This window comes from Penicillium maclennaniae (assembly GCF_028827695.1).
Source record: "Penicillium maclennaniae strain IBT 15551 chromosome Unknown utg000007l:1.0-4884863.0:1.0-4888362.0, whole genome shotgun sequence".
In the NCBI taxonomy this organism is placed as follows: Eukaryota; Fungi; Ascomycota; class Eurotiomycetes; order Eurotiales; family Aspergillaceae; genus Penicillium; species Penicillium maclennaniae.
Window position 1 is genome coordinate 221,713 of NW_026623219.1, and position 21,424 is coordinate 243,136.

At 51.3% G+C, this 21,424-nt stretch overlaps 10 protein-coding genes across 10 annotated transcripts; 5 read left to right on the plus strand and 5 right to left on the minus strand.

The window, feature by feature from the left end:
* Positions 1-503: 503 nt before the first annotated feature.
* N7477_007294 (putative ceramide glucosyltransferase) lies at positions 504-2,269 on the plus strand (the record flags this gene model as incomplete). The annotated part of the gene is made up of 2 exons (XM_056968957.1): positions 504-634; positions 709-2,269. 2 exons carry the CDS (start codon positions 504-506, stop codon positions 2,267-2,269), a joined length of 1,692 nt encoding a protein of 563 aa, XP_056818989.1.
* A 186-nt stretch (positions 2,270-2,455) lies between these two features.
* Positions 2,456-3,167, minus strand: N7477_007295 (ankyrin repeat domain-containing protein; the record flags this gene model as incomplete). The annotated part of the gene is given in 3 exon segments (XM_056968958.1): positions 2,456-2,533; positions 2,550-2,881; positions 2,933-3,167. The coding sequence occupies 3 exon segments, from the start codon at positions 3,165-3,167 to the stop codon at positions 2,456-2,458; spliced, it is 645 nt and encodes a 214-aa protein (XP_056818990.1).
* Positions 3,168-3,924: 757 nt separating this feature from the next.
* Positions 3,925-4,726, minus strand: N7477_007296 (uncharacterized protein; the record flags this gene model as incomplete). The annotated part of the gene is made up of 2 exons (XM_056968959.1): positions 3,925-4,365; positions 4,451-4,726. 2 exons carry the CDS (start codon positions 4,724-4,726, stop codon positions 3,925-3,927), a joined length of 717 nt encoding a protein of 238 aa, XP_056818991.1.
* A 2,461-nt stretch (positions 4,727-7,187) lies between these two features.
* On the plus strand, positions 7,188-7,724 carry N7477_007297 (hydrophobin family protein; the record flags this gene model as incomplete). The annotated part of the gene is made up of 3 exons (XM_056968960.1): positions 7,188-7,271; positions 7,298-7,529; positions 7,576-7,724. 3 exons carry the CDS (start codon positions 7,188-7,190, stop codon positions 7,722-7,724), a joined length of 465 nt encoding a protein of 154 aa, XP_056818992.1.
* Positions 7,725-8,506: 782 nt separating this feature from the next.
* On the minus strand, positions 8,507-9,304 carry N7477_007298 (uncharacterized protein; the record flags this gene model as incomplete). The annotated part of the gene is made up of 1 exon (XM_056968961.1): positions 8,507-9,304. The coding sequence occupies one exon, from the start codon at positions 9,302-9,304 to the stop codon at positions 8,507-8,509; it is 798 nt and encodes a 265-aa protein (XP_056818993.1).
* A 1,112-nt stretch (positions 9,305-10,416) lies between these two features.
* N7477_007299 (NAD(P)H-dependent flavin oxidoreductase) lies at positions 10,417-11,570 on the minus strand (the record flags this gene model as incomplete). The annotated part of the gene is made up of 4 exons (XM_056968962.1): positions 10,417-10,560; positions 10,612-11,340; positions 11,390-11,472; positions 11,528-11,570. The coding sequence occupies 4 exons, from the start codon at positions 11,568-11,570 to the stop codon at positions 10,417-10,419; spliced, it is 999 nt and encodes a 332-aa protein (XP_056818994.1).
* Positions 11,571-12,745: 1,175 nt separating this feature from the next.
* Positions 12,746-13,484, plus strand: N7477_007300 (uncharacterized protein; the record flags this gene model as incomplete). Its single annotated transcript, XM_056968963.1, has 3 exons — positions 12,746-12,785; positions 12,855-12,942; positions 13,049-13,484. 3 exons carry the CDS (start codon positions 12,746-12,748, stop codon positions 13,482-13,484), a joined length of 564 nt encoding a protein of 187 aa, XP_056818995.1.
* Positions 13,485-16,215: 2,731 nt separating this feature from the next.
* N7477_007301 (mitochondrial 54S ribosomal protein mL57) lies at positions 16,216-17,090 on the plus strand (the record flags this gene model as incomplete). The annotated part of the gene is made up of 3 exons (XM_056968964.1): positions 16,216-16,588; positions 16,645-16,880; positions 16,935-17,090. 3 exons carry the CDS (start codon positions 16,216-16,218, stop codon positions 17,088-17,090), a joined length of 765 nt encoding a protein of 254 aa, XP_056818996.1.
* Positions 17,091-17,785: 695 nt separating this feature from the next.
* N7477_007302 (AP-1 complex subunit mu) lies at positions 17,786-19,478 on the plus strand (the record flags this gene model as incomplete). The annotated part of the gene is made up of 6 exons (XM_056968965.1): positions 17,786-17,824; positions 17,919-18,047; positions 18,145-18,374; positions 18,422-18,911; positions 18,967-19,341; positions 19,398-19,478. 6 exons carry the CDS (start codon positions 17,786-17,788, stop codon positions 19,476-19,478), a joined length of 1,344 nt encoding a protein of 447 aa, XP_056818997.1.
* Positions 19,479-20,041: 563 nt separating this feature from the next.
* Positions 20,042-21,108, minus strand: N7477_007303 (Rag GTPase GTR1; the record flags this gene model as incomplete). The annotated part of the gene is made up of 2 exons (XM_056968966.1): positions 20,042-20,852; positions 20,915-21,108. The coding sequence occupies 2 exons, from the start codon at positions 21,106-21,108 to the stop codon at positions 20,042-20,044; spliced, it is 1,005 nt and encodes a 334-aa protein (XP_056818998.1).
* Between the last annotated feature and the right edge of the window lie 316 nt (positions 21,109-21,424).

The following is a 21,424-nucleotide window of genomic DNA, read 5'->3' on the forward strand; positions in this document are numbered from 1 at the left end:
GTATTTGAGTACGCGCGTAGTGCTTGGGGCTATGCTTTATGTCAACTCTATCGTCCAGCTCACGATGCCCTACGCTTGACTTCATGACCATGATTAGGGTCCGACTGTCCAACTACCAATCTTGGTTTCGGTCTACGCTACTTCCCTCGATGTGGCTCACGGCAGTCTAAGTCGAGTGGCACAGCCGCCTCGCATAAAGCTGAAAATGAAAGAGGGGCGCGAAAAAAAAAAAAACCACTGGACCAGGGAGACAACACCACGAATGAATTGAAAATCAAGTACGACACCAGATAGCACTTGAATTGACCAAGGTCATTTTCGCGCAAATTGTCAATTTCGAACCCGAATGCGCCCTGAAATTGACCCATCGACCCAGGCGGCGTGGAACACACCCGGCAAAACCGATATCCACTCCGCAACATCCGAGCTGTGTTATTGGGTTACCCACCAAGAACAGTTCAGTGCCCTAGAATGTTCGTGTTCGATTTACTCACTTGCGTCCCATGCTAGAGACCACGCTCCTTGATAGAGCGCGGGGGCATGGCGCCATGTCCGCATCCACTGTGGCCGGCTGGATCGGTCTGATCTGGTATATCATCGTCTCAGTTGTGTGTGCTCTGGGTTACTTTCAGATGTGCGTGGGAAAGACCGCGGGACTGGACTCTGTGCAGTCTGGATGACTTGGACTGTGGCTGACCAGAACCACAGATGGAAACACTTTCTACGACAGCCGCGTCGCTCCCGCTTGACCTCCGCTGCTGACGCTCCTCACGTCACTGCCATTCGACCAGTTAAGGGTCTCGAGCCCCATCTCTACGACTGCCTTGCCGCTACGTTTCGTCAAGACTACCCGCGTGACAAATTGACGATCTGCCTGTGTGTGTCTACGCGCGACGACCCCGCCTACCCTACCCTCCGCAAGCTGATCGCCGATTTTCCCGATGTCGACGCGCGATTGTATGTTGAAAATGACGATCCATTGCTACAGGGTAATGGTCCCAATGCATACAAGCTTGGCCCGAACCCCAAAATCCGGAACATGAGCCGGGCATATCGGGAAGCCAAGGGAGATATCATTTGGATCATTGATTGCAATGTCTGGGTTGGCAAGGGAGTGTGTGCCCGCATGGTGGATAAACTCTGTGGATTAGGGACTACTCAGGACAAGAAATACAAGTTCGTGCACCACCTGCCCGTGGCTGTCGACGTCACTGGCGAAAGCAACCTGCAGGCAGAGCGCCAGGCACTCTTGGATGACAATCCTGATGCTATCATCCCCAGGGAGGCAAACCACGCGTTGACATCCGACCGCCCGGAGGATAGTCTGGGGAGCATGCTTGCGCATGGAGGAGGGCGTCTTGAGGAGCTTTTCCTTTCCTCGTCCCACGCCAAGATGTACACTGCCATCAACACGGTTCTCATTGCTCCTTGCATTGTGGGCAAATCCAACATGTTCCGCCGCTCACATCTGGACTCTCTCACGGCTCCGCCTCCAAACGAGCCAAACCCACGTCTTCCCGGAATTGATTTCTTCTCCGACAACATCTGCGAGGACCATTTGATTGGTGATCTTCTGTGGAGAAAGAAAGTGCCTGGAGAGAAGGCATCCCGTGAGCGCTGGGGCAAGCATGCCATGGTTTTTGGGGACCTGGCAATTCAACCCGTGGCCAACATGAGTGTGCGAGGATACATTGCACGTCGTGTCCGATGGCTTCGCGTTCGCAAGTTTACGGTTCTTCTGGCAACTCTAGTTGAACCCGGCACCGAGTCTTTTGTTTGCTCCATTTACGGTGCTTGGGGTGTCACAACCGCTTTGGCTCCATACCTCGAACAGAAAGGCGTGTCCTTCGCCCCGGCTCTCAGTACCTGGACTTCTTTCCTTGCAATCTTTGCGCTCAGCATGGCGCTCTGGGTTTTAACCGACTGGACATTGTACATCAACCTACATTCGGCGGAAGCCATAGAGCTTGACGAAGACACACCTATCTTTGCACGTCCTACTCGTCGTTCTGCGTCCCACGTTACTCGCCGTCCCTTCCAACAATGGTTTATGGCATGGCTAGGCCGCGAGCTTCTAGCCCTCCCCATTTGGCTTTCAGCTGTCTATGGCGGCGTCACAGTCGTATGGCGAGACCGACGATTCAAGGTTGGCTTCGATGCCAAAGTCCAGGAGGTTGATCCCGAAAATGCTGAAGGCTCGTACTCCACTGGCTCAGTGGTAGACTGGTTCCCTTTGGCACCGCAAAAGACTAATGGGAAATCAGATTAATCGCGGCGCGTTTGATGGAATTTGTCCCGCCCAACATCTGGTCAACGTAGTGTGTATTATAATCCATGTAAAAAAAAAGAGGTCTGTCTGTATAGAAATCATTTCTTCAGATTCATTGAATATACCCAAATGCTTTGTCTATCTCAAAATTTTATCGTATTTCCGTCAATTGGTTCTCATAGGCCTCTATGCTGAGCTGGAGCCCTCATTAGCGCCGCTCTCCAGACCAGCCGCCTTCTCCGATGACAGCAGCCACTCAACAACCTGTCTGCCCGCAGACATCTCCCCCGGACGATTGCTGCTCGCCCTGGCCTTCACCCTCGCCCTCGCCAATGGTCATTTCGATCTCCTGCATCTCCTCATCCTCTTTGACTTCCTCGGCAGAGGCAGACCAGGCCGCCCGCTCAGCGAGGAACACAGCATCGTGGCCAGCATCGTTCTTAACAGTAACGTCTGCACCCGACTCAACAAGAGCCTTCACACACTCCAAGTGTGTATTCAGCGCAGCCCAGTGCAGCGACGTGTTACCAGCATAGTTGCGGTGGTTGACAAATGCCGCACGCTGGGCAGGATCCAAATCGGACAACCTTTGCAGAAGCGCGTTGAGAATTTCTGAGATATATCAGTCTACAGCTAGTAATAATGAAGCCAAGATCCACGTACCGATGTTGCCATTGGCAGCTGGGAAGTGCAACACACAAGATCCTGTGCCGCCTTCGGATTCAGCCTCCATATCGATAGCTGATGCGACGATGTGAGACTCGGGGCAGCCGTGCTGCGAAGCCAGAGTGGCGATGTCGGCCTTGAGAGCCTCGAGATCGCCAGCCCGAGCGTCGTAGATGAGATCGTCAATTGCCTCAAACGAGAGCTCGACGAGCTTTGTCGTTGATGTAGACATTGTGATCGGGCTAATATGTGCTTGTTGCAAGACTAATTTTCCAGCAATGATGGTTTTCCCACTGGATGGAGAATTTGATATGTGCTAGTGGGGTGTCAGTCGAAGTATTCTGACGGGCTTGCACGAGCCACAATAAATCGAAGCAACGATACGAAGTTCAATAAAACTGCAAAGAACATGAAAAAAATACTTTGTTCGCCGTTGACATGTGATTGAACAATAGCAGCTCCAAGATTTGCATGAGGCGTTGATAAGCGCATGGGTGGTGATGCATTTTCAGCCCCCCCACCAATAGATAAATCTGGACTTCCAGTACAATCGAAGACAGAACTGGTGGAGAAAAAGACTCAAACATCTGAAATTGCTTACCTTTGCGTCTCTTCGACAAGCGTAGATTCTTGCAGCGAGGAAGTTGTTCTCGCCGAAGAAACTTTGATATCTAGGTCATGTGACACGGTGGGGTCGCCGGAAATCATCGTCTTTATACTTCATCGTTCAGAACAGGATGTACAAGTTTGATTCCGTAGATGCTCGTAGCTAATGGTACAGGTGCTGTGAGGGAGTTGCGCTTCACCAAATAAAGCCCCTCTATGCAGCATGCTAGAAAAAGTCGCAGAAAAAATAGCCACAAAGCGCCCGATTCCCACACCCGGTGTGGGTGGTATCACAAATAGCATGCAAATGTTCATAAGAATGTGACAGCCAGAGTAGATTCCCGGCAGATAGGCTGGACTGGTTCGGCCTGCCCGGCTCCAAATCAATCGCGCAACCATGCCCGCCGCTTTTCTTCTTTCTTCTCCCGGCGCTTTTCCTTGAACATCTTCAGCTCCTTCTTGCTCAGCTTTTTGGCGCTGCGCTCGGCGCGAAGACTCCTTCCGTCATGAGCATTTGCCGCAGCATCGACATCGAAGAATGCGTTCATTTGGCGCCGTGATTTGTTCTCATCGTTGTGGTTCTCCGGGTTGATCGACTCGGCCTGCCAGCGCCCAGTAAACCGGTTGAAGGTTCCGGTTGCGGCGTACGCAGCAGCCGGATCTAGTGCGACACCATTTGAGTCTACTGTCTGCTCTTCATAATGTTGCGCGTAGGGTGCAGTCGGGTCGTAGTCGCCGTGGATGGCGGGGTTGTATCCCCCCCAGTATGGGAGCTTTCTTCGGGGGTTCTTCGGGAGCGATGATTTCGACGCCTGGTGCGGTTTCTGTGGTCACACGAGGGTTCTCCCACTGAGAAACTTGGGTAAATCGATTGTAAAAATAGAATGCGTTACTGGTGGCGTCCCATACGGGCTCCCACCCATCATCTTCAGGTGGGCCAGGCGGTGCTTCATCAGGGAGTGGTGGGGGCACTTCATCCGGCAAAGGAGGTGCGGTTGTGTCTTCTGCTTCTGCGTCCTTCGATTCTCGGTCTGGGATTTCTTGGCCTTGGGTATCGAGCTGTTGCTTCTCCGTTGGGGACCCGGGTTGAGCTCCGGACGGGGCGGGGGATGCTTCCGGTGCAGCAGATGGAGAGCCTGCATGGTCCCCTGCAGCAGGCGCAGAGGGTTGCGATGGGACAGACATTCTGGCGATCGATCCTGCTGCGACAGGTAGATCAAATCGAGGACGTTAGGCCTGGGCCGAGTCTGGGGATCTGAAGCAAACCGCGACTGACCGCCTTGGCCATCTAGGCCTTGCCTATTCTAGACTAGCGTCATTTTGTATAGCTGCAGTTCGAATGACGGTCATTAGACCACACCACCTCACCACCACGGAAGAAGCTCTATAGGTAAGAGGCTAATGATATGATGAGTATGCGGCTTTACAACCATGAACCACTTCGAGATCGGTTGGTTGGGCCACAAGTCACGGATCGGCATATCCTGAATATTGTGCATAGGCCGCCTCATCAGACCTCCTTGAGTATGAAATCACGGGAATTTGTGCACAGTTCTCGCATGTGACTGATGATTGATGGTCAGTGTCAAAAAAATCTATACTGCTCCTGACAATATGGTGCAACCGGTCTGTCTAATCCATATACGAAGGTTGGGTCAGTGCTCGCTACAGATGAAGCCAACCCCCGGAGAACATTAGTTATATTGTGAGATAAAAAAAAGGTAAGAAAATAAATTGAGACTGCTTTGAATTATTGCATCGCAAATCAAGGTCCTGTCGTTGTGGCCTACGTGGTTGGAGATGCCTATGTTGACAAAGCTTAGGTTCGGCCAGAGATATATTTGGATGCGGGAAACATATAGCCGCGCCACCACTCGGGCATCCATGTCTTCACTGAACGCCGAGTGAAAACTTAACCCATGGATACTGTGCACAACATGAACGGCCACAATATTTAATTTCCGTGAATTTTAGACCATGATCAAATCTTTAAACATAGTCAAGGCAATCTGGGAGAGTCACAACGGGCGTGCTGTTATGTATCATCCAGCAAAGAGAATTCTCCTACGACGACATTTACAAGACTGAACAATCGAATCTATAGATGGGAGTAATTACGACAGTATCCTGGGGATAATTCACAGCTTCTTCAAACACGAAAGAACCTGGGTGGTGGCACATTTATGATTTCAAATTGACCACTACCAAGTTCTGAGCAAATGATCATTAGGGATGGACTACATCCCACCTACTGGAACAGCGCAGACTCAAAGTCCTGCAAAAAATACAGTAGCTGTCCCATCATTTTGCTCAAAACAAAAAAGAAAGTCATCTCACATTTACCACTGACTCATGACACTGCAAGAGATTAAGATGCGCACCGAAAGTATTAGCCTGAGTCTCGATCATTCCAATGAGAAGCAATAGAATCTGATTTCCGACATTGCTTCTCCAACATGATCTAAATCGGGCCGCAGCAATCACGATCATACGAAGTAGGGATAGTAAGATGAAAGGGGGAACGGATTGCTTGGCCAACGAGGCGAGGAGAGAGCCTCGGGATCTGGGGTGGACTATGAGTCTACAGGGGCGAGAAATCAAGGCTTGTGAACGGGGAGGGTCTGGCTAGGGCATATTCAGGAGCAGTGCAGGCCGGGGCCGACTGTAACCACAGATAGCATGTTTGGTGAAAGGAAGCTCACATCGGATCGGAGACTTCTCGTGGCATACATTAAAGTTGAGCAAAGTTTTTGGGTAACCAATTCGTGCTCGTGGCCTAAGGGCGCAAAACAATGAAGGGAGAGACCCGGGGGCCTCTGATTCAAGAGCATGAAGTTGGCCCAAAGCTCCCTTGCGTGGGCTTCTGCCCATGCGTCACCAACTCCACTCGAACCAGGCCGAATCAGAGGCCATTGTGTATTGGTAGGGCCGGTTACATGCCTTAGCTCCCGAATCGATGCAGGGTCCGGGTAAAAGATCCCTGTAGTGACTGGGAGAGTGGACCCACTTTATCATGAGTTGAACTAGGGTGGAAGAGCTGCGTGTCTGTCTGAACAGGTGAGAACTACGATAGAACCGTTGAATAATACGATGATGATGGTAGGAAAGGAGTGAAAGTACTAAACACAGAGAGATAGAGAGGGAGAGGTCGTAAGGGTGTTAAACTCCGAGTGATGTACACTCGCAATCGACCATGTCGTTCTATACATCAAGCTCACAATCACAACAAAGGCCGACGATGCACACCCATGCAAGGCCAGGGTATAGGAATGCCAGGGCAGATTACTCGGTCGCGTGAAGTAGATACCAATAGGCCCCGTAGATCCATACCAGGAGTCCGCCGAGGGAGCGTTGAATGGCAAGCCCTGGAAAGTGGAGAGATCACCCCCTTCCATTACCCTACAGGTCGCATTCCGGGGAGAAGGGGAAGATTGCTCGAGGGAAACAAACAGAGATCGAGGTAATCACGGTGATTCAAGGCGCTCACAGACCTCCACCAAGTTCTATATAAGCATAGTCTTTCAGCGCCTCAGATGTTCTTTTCTCCATCCCGCATCACTCTCTTTTACCTTCTCTTCTGAGTCCAGTCTTCTCTTTCTCAAAAAACAATCTCCGAGTTTCTCGCGTTCAAATCCAAATCCACACAATGCAGTTCACTCTCGCCGCTGTTCTTGGCCTCGCTGCCACCGTCGCTGCCCTTCCCCCGTCGGCCCCTCCGCCGGTGGTGTCGGTAACGCCAACGGAGTTGGCAACAAGGGCAACACCAACGTCAAGTTCCCCGTTCCCGACAACATGACCGTCAAGCAGGCTCAGGCCAAGTGCGGTGACCAGGCTCAGCTCTCCTGCTGCAACAAGGCCATCTTCGCCGGTGACACCACCGATGTCAACTCTGGCATGCTCGGTGGCGCTCTGTCCAACCTGGTCGCTCATGGCTCCGGCGCTGATGGTCTTGGTCTGTTCGACCAGTGCTCCAAGATGAATCTCGAGCGTAAGTCAACCAACCATCTCGGATTTCATCTGCTAATCTTCCACAGTCCCCGTTTTCTTCGCCATCCCCGTCCAGGACTTGGTCAACCAGCATTGCAAGCAGAACATTGCCTGCTGCCAGAACTCCCCCTCGTCCGCCAACTCCGACTTCATCGGTGTCGGCCTCCCTTGCATTGCCCTTGGCTCCCTCTTCTAAATGCTTTATTTTGTTCTCTGGCATTGTGCGGGAAGCAATGGTGGCCACGTCCGCCCGTTTAAGGCTTGACAGGCCTGCGAGCTCGGACCGTTATCGATTCTCAGGATGGATAGCAGGCGCTTTGGCATTTATTTGAAATAGATTGGCGATTTTGTTATCGAGCCCGTGTATCATTAACTGTGTCGCGTTGCACCCCTCGGAGAAAGAAGACTGTTTTTTTTAACGTGATATTGCGGCATGTGTTCCCAGCTTCTTGCTTTGTGCTTTGGCACCGTGGTTTAGCTGCTGTCTAACCTAGTGTTTTTCGCATATATATTCTTTAATCCACTAGACTTGTCTTTGATTCGATTCTGATCATTAGTTCCTGTCGCAAATACGGCCTTTCTGGCAATCTCTTGACACATCTAAATTTGTAGTTTTTTGAGGCTTGTGATGGTCTCCAGGGAAGACACTATCAGTTCCCCTCTAATTCCAATACAGTATACAAGGAATTCAAGGCGCTCTTATCCCTTTCGTCTGCAGACCATTACAGAACAAGGGAACCTTGATCTGCGGGTTTGCCCAGTTGACTTTGAGGTGTGTCCCATGTACGGTTGTTTCAACGGTCAGAATACCATTGTTCTCCTCCCCATACTACTCTGTAGTTGCGTCTTCTTAATATCTTGCATCTCAATTGATTGTTCGATCGAGCTCGCCCTCATACGTAAGCCATTTCCGAACCAAAAGCTTCCCAGTCATTAACATCCATAATCATTGAATCGCCACCAACAGCCATGGATGCTTCACCAAGGCCGTCCCAGTCCCCCACCGCTCCACGTTCCAATGTTTTTACCGCCGCCCAGCCCGTGAGCCTCCAACCACTTTTCCTCTTCGACATTAATTAAGAATTCTTCATCGGCCAGATCAGAGGCATCAATCCAACCAGACGGTACATGGGCTCGCAAGTTTCTGCTTGACCGAGGAGCGCGTGGAAACTTCACATTCAAACGCTTTCTCAGCATCTGCGTCTTGGAACGCTTGAGCTTTGACATAGCGTCCTTTGGCTCTGCCTCTTTCCTCATCGGTCCCTCATCCCGCTCCACCATAGTTTTTGGCACAGAGATTTCTTTCCTGATTTTCTCATCCATCCACTCGACGGATTTCCGTCCCTTGTGGCTCGACTCTCTCCTCTCGGGATCAATTGCATCCTCTAACTTTTTCGTCGGTGAATCGGCCGGTGTTGGGGTCGTGTCTAGCTTGTAGACTGGGTACTCGGCAACAGCGAACGCCCTCGATGTAGGGTCTGTTGCAGCATCCGGTGCCTTGCCATTGTCGAAAAGCGTTCGTAGTACAAGGTCGGTCGGACTCGGCTGTTTGCGCTTGGGTGACTTGATAGGAGGAATGGGTTCCAGGGTTGCATAGTGCATCGCCGTGGAAGCAGAGACAGTACTCTCTGTTCCAACCGATGAGCCATGATTGGAATTGGTCTCGATCAAATCATTTGTTTCATCATCCAGACGCTGAGGCTTGGCGGTGCGGTGCTTGCGAGAGAATGTACCATCGCGCATACAGCGAGCCATGGTTGAGATGAAGCCCATCATTGCAGATATTTGCTGGAGAGAAGAGGATATAGATATTTGTGTGAGAAAAGTTGGGTTGGAGGGGGATTGTATAGTTGATAAACTCAGTCTGGGGCATGATCGGGGCAAGGGGGAGGGTTCCAAAGCTTGGAATTACTGCACCATGCGGGTCTAGACGCCGCTGTACAGTCTTTACGCTATACTATAGATCATAGGAGCTAAGTGCTGGGCTAGTAAGTGTTGTGAAACATCCAATGGATCCAATGGAGATCCGAGGCTTGATGCTCGTTTTGTTTTGTTGCCATAAGCCTGGCCATGTACAGCCTTTGCACGGCATCGAAGAATTGACTATCAGTATGGCTTTAGCAAAAACAAATCTGACCAATTCTAACGATGAGCGGGCTATTCGGCATCACGATCGTACAACGTGATGACAAGACAGCCATGAGCCTGACGTCCTGTACTGCAGCCACAAGGCCCCGAGCTCATAGCTCGTGGTAGTGCATGCAGTTCTCTAATGCACGGCTGCGAAGTAGATCAAAACAAACCCAATCGTAGGAGCGGTCTCAAGGCTGCGGCTGCATGCCCCCGGCGATCTCACCGAGCTTGGGACCTCGGTGGGCCTCTCGAAAGGGCGCATGCAAGGACGTCTCCACATCCCTTGAACCTCATGGGCAAGTCAAGTCATCGTAAAAGCGCTCACCAGCCATCTGATTCCAATCCCAGAGGCATGTGCGAACACACGCGTTATCTAGAGAGGTTGGACTCGTCTTGTAGGTTGTGGAATGTCTTGGTGAGCGGCGTCAACGCGCGGCCGCCGCAAGTTTAGCCCTAAGAATGTAGCCGCAAGAATGACCAAGAAATGCCGCACATGGACCCAGCTGTTCCGAACCCCTTGAAGAGAAGCGGTGTCTGCTCCGACAAGCTGCAGGATCTTGCTACGAGTGAAAAGAAGCGCTTTCCATAAGGGGCAGCTATACTGTTCAAGACATATGACGATAGTCTGCGTGTTGCGAGTAGATGACAACTAGTGTGGGCTGAACAAATGTCGCGTGAGGCAAACCAGCCCCTCTTCTACACTCTCTATTGTGGCAAGACAACCCTATAAAAAAATAGTAAAAAAAAATGCTACCTCAGAGCTTGCTGGTAGGCGCATCACTGTACAGAGACCGGGTCCGGTTCATGGCCTCAACAGCTTCCTTCTCGATCCGCTTCAGCAGCTCATCGCAAGTGGGGATATCATGAATCAATCCAATGACTTGGCCTGCAGTCCACACCTGTAGATGAAATTAGAGTGTGTCGAGGAGGAAAAAGAGAGAAATACTTACACCATAATCCGGGTCGCCGTTCAAGAAGACCTGGCGACCACGCTTGCCACTGACGTACGGGCCAATCTCACTGAAATCACCGGTGGTGCTCTCACGCTCAATCTTCAATGCATCCTGCGTGACCTTATTGGCAAACAAGCGGGAGGTGTTCTTCCACCGACGCAACACGAGGGCGGTGTCAGTCTCCTGTGCGTTAACGATAGTCTCCTTGATCTTCCGGTGGATCGGAGCCTCAACAGTGCTCATGAAGCGGGTACCCATGTTGATGCCCTCGGCACCAAGAGCCAAAGCAGCAGCAAGGCCTTGACCATCAGCAAACCCACCCGAAGCAATGAATGGGACCTTGAGTTCCTGGCGCGCACGGCTCAGCAGGATGAAGTTGGTGATGTCATGCTCGCCAACATGGCCGGCGCACTCGAATCCATCGATGGACAGGAAGTCAACGCCCAGCTTCACGGCAGACTTGGCGTGGCGCACCGTCGTGCACTTGTGCAGAATGATGATGCCGGCGGCCTTCAACTGCTTGATGACGGGGCCCGGGTTGTTTCCAGCAGTCTCAACGATCTTGATCCCCTCATCGATAATGACCTGGGCGTAAGCACCGTAGTCCGGGGGCACGAGAGCAGGAAGGAGGGTCAGGTTGACACCGAAGGGGTACTTGGTCATTTCGCGGCATCGTCGAATCTCCTTGCGCAGGTCTTCGGGAGTAGGTTGCGTGAGAGCAGTGAGCTTCAACGTATGTTAGCCTTGTTCTTACATGATTTGGAAATGTACACACCAGTCCCAGACCACCTGCGTTGGAAACGGCCGAGGCCAGCTCGGCGTATCCTACCCACTGCATGCCGCCCTGCACGATGGGCACTGTAAAAAAAATTAGTGTTTATTCTAGTTCTAGCCAAAAAGATCTTGCGCCTACCTCGGATGCCCAGCTTGCGGGTCAAGGCAGTGTTAAACGGCATTGTGAAGTTGTACTTGTTACTGGTATGTGAAAGAACGGCAGGTTCGGTTCACGTAATCTGCTTTGAAGCAGCGACAGTAAGACTTGGACTGTGTATGAGCAAGAGAAGGTCAATAGGTAAAGATCGTGTCAAATGAAATAGAAATGCAGCTATGGAGGCCTGGCGATTTAAAAAGCAGCGTATGACCCCGGGCAAGCCGCGGGCATGTCTGTGGGGAAACGTCGAGTTGCCGAGGTTCGGTGGTTGCGCCGCAAATGATTAGTCTGGTCAACATGGGTAGACCGAGAAGTATTCATGCACTCGAACAAAATAAACACATCTTTGCACGGCCTTTCAACCTACCAGGCATATTTTGTACGAAATACGCGCAGATAATGAAGCGTTCACTTTGTATCCTCCCTTCCATCATATGGGATGTCATGACCTTACCCAAACATGTGATTGAGCCTTACGATGGCCCCAGGTCGGCATCCCGGTTGACTGGGCCTTAAAGGGCTTAAAAATGGTGCCACAGACCAGTGGAAGGCATAGATAAGCCAAGGATTCACTCCAACAGTGATAGCGATGAAACGAGGGCAGACTGAACAGTCTGAAGGATTACCCGACGCCGCAAGCTTTTGCTGGAAGAGCTTCAACTTGCAGCTCCTGGTGTCCATATTACAGCTAATTAATATTACCAGACAAGAGCAACCTGCCAACATTGCTCGATCATTCTTGTCAAGTAACTCTACTGAATAACGGTATGTTGCCCTGATATGAAACCCATCCGGCTCATTGAAAGAAGCAAATGGGCGATTAACGACGACAGGCTATCCCTCTGCGGGTTTCGTAGGTCCCTTAACAGTCGCGACAGAATGTCGAAACAAAAGGGTGCTAAGCACGTCAACTTCATCCCGGCCACGGGGTCGGTACATTAACGTGAGCAGAAACTCGTGATGAGGGAAAAGAAACAAAGCGGGAGCCTTGAACAAGAAACGCTGTGGACACAAGCGAGGCTATCACGTGATCCGGAAGAACCAAAGTCCGCCACTGTCATCAGTGCCGAATTACAGAGGCCGCCATTGGCTCCCGAGAATCCCGTGACGGATCCCAAACCCGAGGTAGTGCCTTCCGGTTGTTCACGATTGATTCCTTATTCTTCAACACGGGTGAGATCACGACTTGAATCACGCATAATGTTCTCTCAGAAGCTTGCCCAGCAGTCGCTCCGTCGGCGTACGTCTACAAACCCCCTATCTTGACCCAAAATGAACCTCGCGCTGACGATCCGCTACCGATTCACAGTTGCCGTCCAACAGCCGCTTGCCATGCAGTGGTCGATGATGCGCGCCTCCCCGGCTGCCATCGCTCTCGGAAAGGGAATCCAGTCGAGGTCAGTTCCATTGAGATCAATTCTAGCGCACGTCGAGCTTGTCAACCCACACGAACCATGAAGACCGACGTCATCCGCAATCGACCGAGACTAACTCAATATCTAGACCCGTCACCACCTCTCCCAACACTGAGGACCCATCCCAGATCCTGGCCAAGCAGCGCTTGAACCGTCCCGTCTCCCCTCATCTGACCATCTACAAGCCCCAGATCGGCTGGATCGGCAGTTCCTTGCACCGTATCACCGGTGTCGCCCTCTCCGGCTCTCTCTACCTGTGGGCCACCGCATACCTTGCTTCCCCCGTCCTCGGCTGGCACCTGGAGTCCGCTTCCATGGTTGCTGCTATGGCTGCTCTCCCCATTGCCGCCAAGGTTGCCTTGAAGGCCACTCTTGCTCTCCCCTTCACCTACCACTGTATGAACGGTGTCCGCCACCTGATCTGGGATACCGGCCGCGCTCTCACCAACCCCGCCATTATCAAGTCCGGCTGGACTGTCATTGGATTGAGCGTTACCAGTGCTATCGCTCTTGCTTTCCTGTGATTTCATCTCATACCTCTTGAGTCTCTTTGTGTTATTATAGTCATTTTTTTTTTACCAATCATACATGAAATTCTGTTCTGGCGCGAGCTCAAAAGGCGCAGAATTCTTCTTTGTTACTCAATGTCTTTTTCCCTCTAGAGATCTAGGTATGGCTTCGATCGCAATCTCTTTTTTGAATCTACAAACAGAGATCGTTGCTTCTGATCGGGATCGTTGATATTCGTCATAAAACGTATGGACAATCTGAAAGATCTTGGGACACCATTACTCTATGCATGGCAATGACTGTCCAATTCCAAGTGGGCCAGTAATAAGAAATGATGAGTCGTCCACTTCTTTGCTCATTATCTCCCTTCTCTTCCCTGTGGCATCATATCATCCCCATCTCACCCTTCATGCAGGCAATCAATGCTCTGTGTTCTACATAGTCCCTTGAATTAGCTCGTTATTTGAAATGTGCACATTCAACTCACCTATTTAGCCAATTCTCCTCAACGCCAAAGAAGAAACCCAATTAATATCGATCGTTTAGGCCGGGCTCGGCGGTGGGTTGGGAGGGAATGGCCGCGGCGAGGAGGATCTTGCACCGAGTGGTCATTGACTGGCATGTCGCCGACTGATGTATAGTTCAGACTAGATGGAAGAATGGCTTGGGCAATGTAGGCGGTGTTATGGCAGGCCATTTCACGCGAGTGTAAAGTTCCACGGGTGCTTTGAGAGAAGGCGAAGTAGAATAGTATCTGAGCAAGACCAGTGGAGAGATAGTAATATTGATGGAGCGAAAACTAGAGTTGATAGTATTTCCAGTCTAATCGGCCGATCTCCTCCTTTTAATACCTCTCACGCCAGAGCAATGGGGGGGACCATCGGAGATGCCATCCATCACAAGTCGTACACCGCCATCCCGTCGGACATCACAATCAATCAAACCGTCTGGAAGATGACACCCAGGCGTGGCCTTGTTGAGATCTAGAAATTCGATTCTGCAAGGGCCCGACGGAAGAATTGTATAAATGGTTGGACGGAGCAGTCACGTCCGCTTTGCCTGAAGCTCCTCTGTGTCTTTCCAATGCTTCTTCAAGCTTTCAGCCAATAAACCAATGGCTTTCTTCCTGAGGTCGAAGCAGACAAATGCTGTTTTCCAAGACCTTCCCGGAGCGTGCAGATTCCTGTGGAGGGGCACCAGCGGTCTAAAACATCATCTTCCGGCTTCCTGCAGCGATCATCGTCTGGGGGATCGGTGGCTCTATCTGCCTCCATCTAACAGCTCCATGGGACCGTCTGCGACGGATCGACCGTCGCTAGTCGTGATTTGGAACATCCGGATCAATTCTTCGCCGGATTGGGGCTGAAGAGCCTGGCGGTGGAGATATATCCTACGAGTCTTCCGCAATACCGCCCTTGAAACTCACCGACGGGGTTCTTCCAAGTCTTGGGATTTATATAGTATGGGTTCTGTGATACCTGGGAAGTTCCCTAAATTTCTAACACTGAATTGTCATTCCTAACGAAAGGGTACTTGGGTGGAGAGAATCGCCTGCAAGTATATCTTCAGGACATAGAAGACGCAAACAAAGAGCCGGGGATACGCACACGTGGATTATCCTGCGCTTCCGTAGGTTTCCATGGGCTACAGCAACCGTGAAAGTCTCCTGCCCTTTTCAGAGGGGAAACCATATTTACACAGCAGCCGTAGGATGCACCCTGTCCACAGCGGGAGCAAGGGTCCTTCGAGCCAACCACTGAAGCTTGGAAGACGCTATTATCCGATGGCGACATCAAGCAGTCTCAGAATCGACCGTGTGGCGTATGAGCCAATCTTGTCTAACCTCAAGTCGTAGCTTCGACCGAGCTGACGGCTAAGAAGGCCATATAATGTCGCCTAATATTCTCCTGGTCTACCCTGGGCCATCTAGAACTCTACTGCTTTGAGATGCGGGTGGTTTCTCGGCAGCGACCAAAGTCCTGGCCCTTGTGGTTAGGCCCTGCTTAGAAGTGTGCCACTTGCTGGTATCGTGTTCTTCCAGCCCAAAAGCAAAAGACGGACAAGGTTACCTAGCATTGTTCTCGGACCCTTACTCAAGAGTAGGGCAACACGGATGATGGGGAGGATATCCAGAGAGGGCAGTTGCTAAAATGAGACCGTCGGCGAGCTCCAGGTAGGTGGAAACGTACAGATACCTCCAAGTCTGAATAAATTCCCACAGCAATTATTGCACTTACTGTTGGGAAGTTCCACGGTACAACCAGCATCCAGAGTCATTCGCTCTAGGCCTGGCCTTCAAACGGCGGTATGGGCATTTAGCAAAGGACCATGCTCACACTTGACCGCCTCAGTAAATAATGCGGATACGAGTCATGATACAGGCTTTTATACATGCAGCGAAGTATGGCTGTCTCAGAAGTCTTTCCTGGCCAAGGCTGGCCTGGCCGTCGCCGTGAGTGTTCATGGTCACGGATTACCGAGTCCAGCTTTCACCCAGCGGTGAAGCTCAGTTGCATGCCAACGCCAGACCGCCGGGCGATCAAACACTGACCTAATTAATTTCGTTCGAAATGCTCGAGGAAGTATTGTCGGGGTAAAATGATCAGAGTCAAGGAGCAAACGATCGAATCTGTGGTAAACAACCTTGGGGGCTCGTGGTCGGTGGAGGATGGCAGAAAGTGTCGAGGAATTCTTTCCATAGGAACTTCTAATCAACCATCCACTCCGAAGACCACTCGCCCCCCCATGGCTTCGAATCTGTCTACTCGAGCGGTCAGGTCCGCCTGTATCGTATCAAGAGTCGCTCCTCGTCCTATCGCGACCCTCGTTCCCCGCCGCACCTTCGCCTCGGATCAGGAATCCTCGACCGGTGAAGCCCCGGCGCCCCGATGGTCCTACACGCCGCCGCGTACAAAGGCACCATTCAGCCTGCGTATGCATTCTAAGCGCCCCAGTTTCCACGTCAACTCGGACCCAGCCACGCTGGATCGATTTTATACCCGCATGCTGGGTAATGAGGGTGACAAAATGCTCTCGGAGGAGACCAAGTGGTTGGCTGTTACACATAAGAGCTTCGACCAAGGCCGCCGCGGATTCAATGATCGATTGGCCTTCCTCGGTATGAGAAAACCCGGATACCATGAAAATATAGAAGTGTGCTCACACGATGACTAGGAAAACGAATTGTGCAGTTGCAGGCTTCGCTCGCTCTCGTGCAAGATCCCGCGACCGCGAATCCCTCTGCTTCGGCAGAGGACGAGCATGGCCGCGTGCCATTCTCTCACCCGGCTCTTGACGGCCTGAAGAATCTTTCAGCCAGTACCAAGAGCTTTTTGACGGACCGCGCGAAGCTGGCCGAGCTTGCGCAAAAATACGAGATGCAGAAGGTGCTTCGCTGGTCGCCCAGAAAGGTTCGAATCTTTTGCTCCTAGACCATGATTTTGCGCTAATTTGATATTCTATAGCCCGAGAATCTTCAGGCCTCTGGCATTGAGCTGGTTCTGGCTCACACCATGTACGCGGTCATTGGTGCGGTTTCGCTCGAGAAGGGAGGACACATTGCGAATAAGGTGGCTCAGGAGCGGATACTCGAGCCTTTGGGAATCAAGGCGGTCGCTTGAAATTGATCCTCCAGACCTGCAGAGGTTGAGGATACTCCGCGGCATTTCCGGCGTTCTTTGATATTTTCCCTCAGGGCGATGGGAGGGCTGTACCTGGATCTATAGTGATGTACATGTATTTTTACCTTGTTCTATGCTCAATTGCAAATACCATTTAAAGGATATCACTCATTTTTCATTTCAAATTTTTTTTTTTTTGATTCTAAGAAAGAATAATAGAATGTGAAAAGATATAGGAATGTATGGCTCCTCTGACACCGCCCGCGTAACAGTTGCAAAATACACGGCCAGCTCTTATGGATCCCTCAACAAAATCGTAGTCTCCGCAAACTCTGTATCGCAAGTGTAGTAATTGAAACTGACAGTCACCTAGCAGAATGCTAGGCAGCTGCAGAAAGCCTCAAGGGCTTTGTACTGCCTTGAACTGTCTAATGAGAGCGTTGAAGAAGGAAGGAATTGAGGAGGGAAGAGAATTTTATTTAAGGAGCCCACGCTAACCACTTTGGGTGAACAACTCCACTGCGGGCATCTCGACTCTCGCGACCTCCGACTCCCCTGCTCATCCCAGGACATTCACACCCATCTTAATCTTCAGTGTTGGTCAATCTTGCCAAAGGCGCAGAATGTGGCTTTGCTGTTTAACTTAACCCCACCCCCGATAATCGATATCCGACATACACTTCTGTTGACACGTCATGGCGTCCGCACTCTTCTTCCTGGACCTGAAGGGCAAGGTGGGTGATTGAAGAGACTGGGGACATCTTGCGGTCTTCACAGAGAGCGCTTGCCCAATTGTACAGCAAGCAGTCCTTACTGACAAGGTGATAGACCCTTCTGGCCCGCAACTACCGCGGAGACATCCCCATGTCCGCTGTCGAGAAGTTCCCTATCCTCCTGAGCGACGCCGAAGAAGAAAGCTCCGCCGTTCCTCCCTGCTTCTCCCACGAGGGCATTAATGTACGTCCACCTGCGCCGTAAAAGCTACTCCGGGCCCTTGATCTCGAATCTCCTTTTTGTGTGGACCCCACCCGAACTGAATTTCGTTTGTGTACAGTACCTTTATATCCGTCACAGCAACCTCTACATCCTCGCGTTGACGAAGCGGAATACAAATGCCACCGAGATCCTTCTGTTCCTCCACAAATTAGTGGAGGTCTTCACTGAATACTTCAAGGTGCTGGAGGAGGAGAGTATCCGAGACAACTTTGTTGTAATCTACGAATTGCTGGACGAGATGATGGACTTTGGATACCCGCAAACAACAGAAAGCAAAATCTTGCAAGAGTAAGCATAAGCGCGATCTTGATCCAGGCGGTGCTAACAGCTTCAAGGTATATCACCCAAGAATCACACAAACTCGAAGTGCAAGCCCGACCACCCATTGCCGTTACAAATGCCGTCTCTTGGCGAAGTGAGGGCATCCGTTATCGCAAGAATGAAGTTTTCCTGGATGTGGTCGAGTCTCTCAATCTGTTGGTTTCGGCGAACGGAAACGTGCTTCGGTCTGAGATCTTGGGCGCCGTTAAGATGAAGTGTTATCTGAGCGGTATGCCTGAGCTGCGATTGGGCTTGAACGATAAGGCGATGTTCGAGACCACAGGCCGTGCTACACGAGGCAAGGCTGTGGAGATGGAAGATGTCAAGTTCCACCAGTGCGTGCGCTTGTCGCGATTCGAGAACGATCGAACAATCAGTTTCATTCCCCCGGATGGCGAGTTTGAGCTCATGAGTTACCGGCTGAACACACAAGTGAAGCCCTTGATTTGGGTTGAGTGCTTGGTGGAATCTCACTCAGGATCACGAATTGAATACATGCTGAAGGTACGATTCTCTATCAACGACGTCTCCCTTTCTCGCTAACCATCCTCTGCTATAGGCCAAAGCACAATTCAAACGTCGCAGCACTGCCAATAATGTTGAGATCATCGTGCCCGTCCCCGAAGACGCAGATTCTCCCCGGTTCCGCACCAACATCGGTACCGTTCACTACGCCCCCGAAAAGTCCGCGATTGTCTGGAAAATCAAGCAATTCGGTGGTGGCAAGGAGTTCCTCATGCGGGCGGAGCTAGGTCTGCCGTCCGTGAAGGGAGATGACGAGACTGGTGGTGGTATGACTGGTGGATTCGGAGGCAGCATGGGCGGCGCCGGCGCCATAGGTAAGGCTAAGCGGCCCATCAACGTCAAGTTTGAGATCCCCTACTTCACTACCAGTGGTATCCAGGTGCGGTACCTGAAAATTACTGAGCCAAAGGTATGTTCAGTCCAATCCGATCTCGTTGTGGTCCGACTCACTGATCCCCCTCGCAGCTGCAATATCCCTCACTACCCTGGGTTCGCTACATCACACAATCAGGCGACATCGCCGTCCGTATGCCGGACGTCCAATAGGGCGTTCTTCTTTGCTGAATTCGCGTGATGTTCTGTACAGCCTTGGTCCTATTTCCATTTCCCTTTTGCACTCCCGTTCAGGCCGGCCGGTCCGATAGATAATTAAATCCTGATATCCAAGGTCCAATGTCCTGTATCTGTACGGATGAATAAAATAGATGAGATGGGGTTGCTGCTCTAAATATATGAAACAAAGCAATGAATGCCAATCAACGTGCTCATCAGGGCTTTGTAGGGTTAGAATGTTACAATTGAGGGACCTCCTTTCTAGATGTGGCCTCGAGACTATGTATGGCCCTCTAAGGTTGACCATATCATGGGCCCCCTGAAGGATCCCATCTACAAGTCTGGGGTGTTCCAGCCCAATACGATAAACCCTTGATTATGGAATAAATCAATTGGAGAACGAGATGTACAAAATGCCATGGCCAGGGTATCTCGACTCTCAGCACACGCAAGACAAGAAATGCAAGATCTTCGTACCGCAACGCCGTGCGTATTAGCGCCCGTAAAAATTTTGAAAGCCCAAAAAATGCCTGCTATACATGACAAAACGCTGCAAATTATGACAATCCATTAGTTGCATCCTCCGACGTTTCCGGCGGCGGAAGCGGGAAGCCATCCGTTCGACCTGCAGACGCGGCTTTGGAGAAGCCTTCTCGGGCTAGCATGGTGTTCAGCACGGCGCAGTTGTAAGCGGCCTCGCCCGGAGGCACGACTAGGAAGATGTAGGTATTGTCTGTGAAGCGACCGAGGAAAATGTTGAATTGCGGCGTTTTGGTGTGCATGACCACGAACCCGGCTGAGGCGGGGGTGGTCATTGTGTTGCGGGCGGCGCAGTGCTTGAATGCTTTCATGATGTTTGAAAGGCGCTCATGGCGGTCGTAGATGGGGTTTAGCTCGCCTACATCCGAGGTGACAGATGTAACAGTCAGGAAGGTAGACCGCTCGAAAAGAATCACCTCCTCGGCGTCGATCTTCTTTGCGAACGCGCTCAGGAACCGTTCAATCACGGTAAGATTCGGAATGAGCTTGTGCACTATCCCAGCCCATGCCTTATACAGTGATTGGTCCCAGATGCTACTGCCAAAGGTGTCGACGCGAAAGTCCTTAGACCGGCTGCGGATAAGAGCGGAGCGCTCTTCGTAGATGCGTTGGCGGTGCTCGGCTTGGATGAGGTCCATCTTGTGCACGAGACAGAAGACGTAGGCATTGGGGCTGAACTCGCCCAGAGCTTCGATGATCGCATTGTACGTGTCCAGGTCGCGATCGACTTCTCGGGATTCGATGTCGAAGACGTAGATAAGCACGGCGACATCCGAGAAGATGTTACCGCGCTGTGAGGCGAGGTAGGTCTCCATAAATGCATCTTGTCTATGCGCAATCCAAGCGTCAGTTAATTGAAGATCTGGAATTTACACGTTCAATTGGCTTACCCTCCACAGTCCCACAAGTTGAGAGTCAGGTTACCCATGAACTTGACATGACTGTGCTCCACATCGATAGTAGCACCGAGGCGGCGCACATCCTTAGCGACGTAATTGCTAAAAATTATGGAGCGCATAGACGACTTCCCCGAGCCACTCTTGCCCATCAAGAGCACCTTTCTCTTCTTCTTGCGTGCGTCCATAATTCTGATCGACTGGTGGTGGTGGTTGCTGAGCTCAGATTGCCCCGCAAGAGCGGGGGACCACTCGGGTGGTACTTGGGGCGGCTCGGTGACTTCGCAGAGCTGCTGTGGAGCTCGTAAGGGTTGAAATTGAGTGGTTAATAGGAGGAGAGCATTTGCCACAACTGATCTGCAGCATTGAAGACGAGAGAGGAGAGGAAGAGGAGCGAGCTCCAGCCTCAGATGCGGAGTGACGGATCAACTTTGGCCCGATGAGCGATCACGTGGCAGGTACAGAAATGCGATGACGCAGTGCCGCGGTGGCTTTCTTGATCAG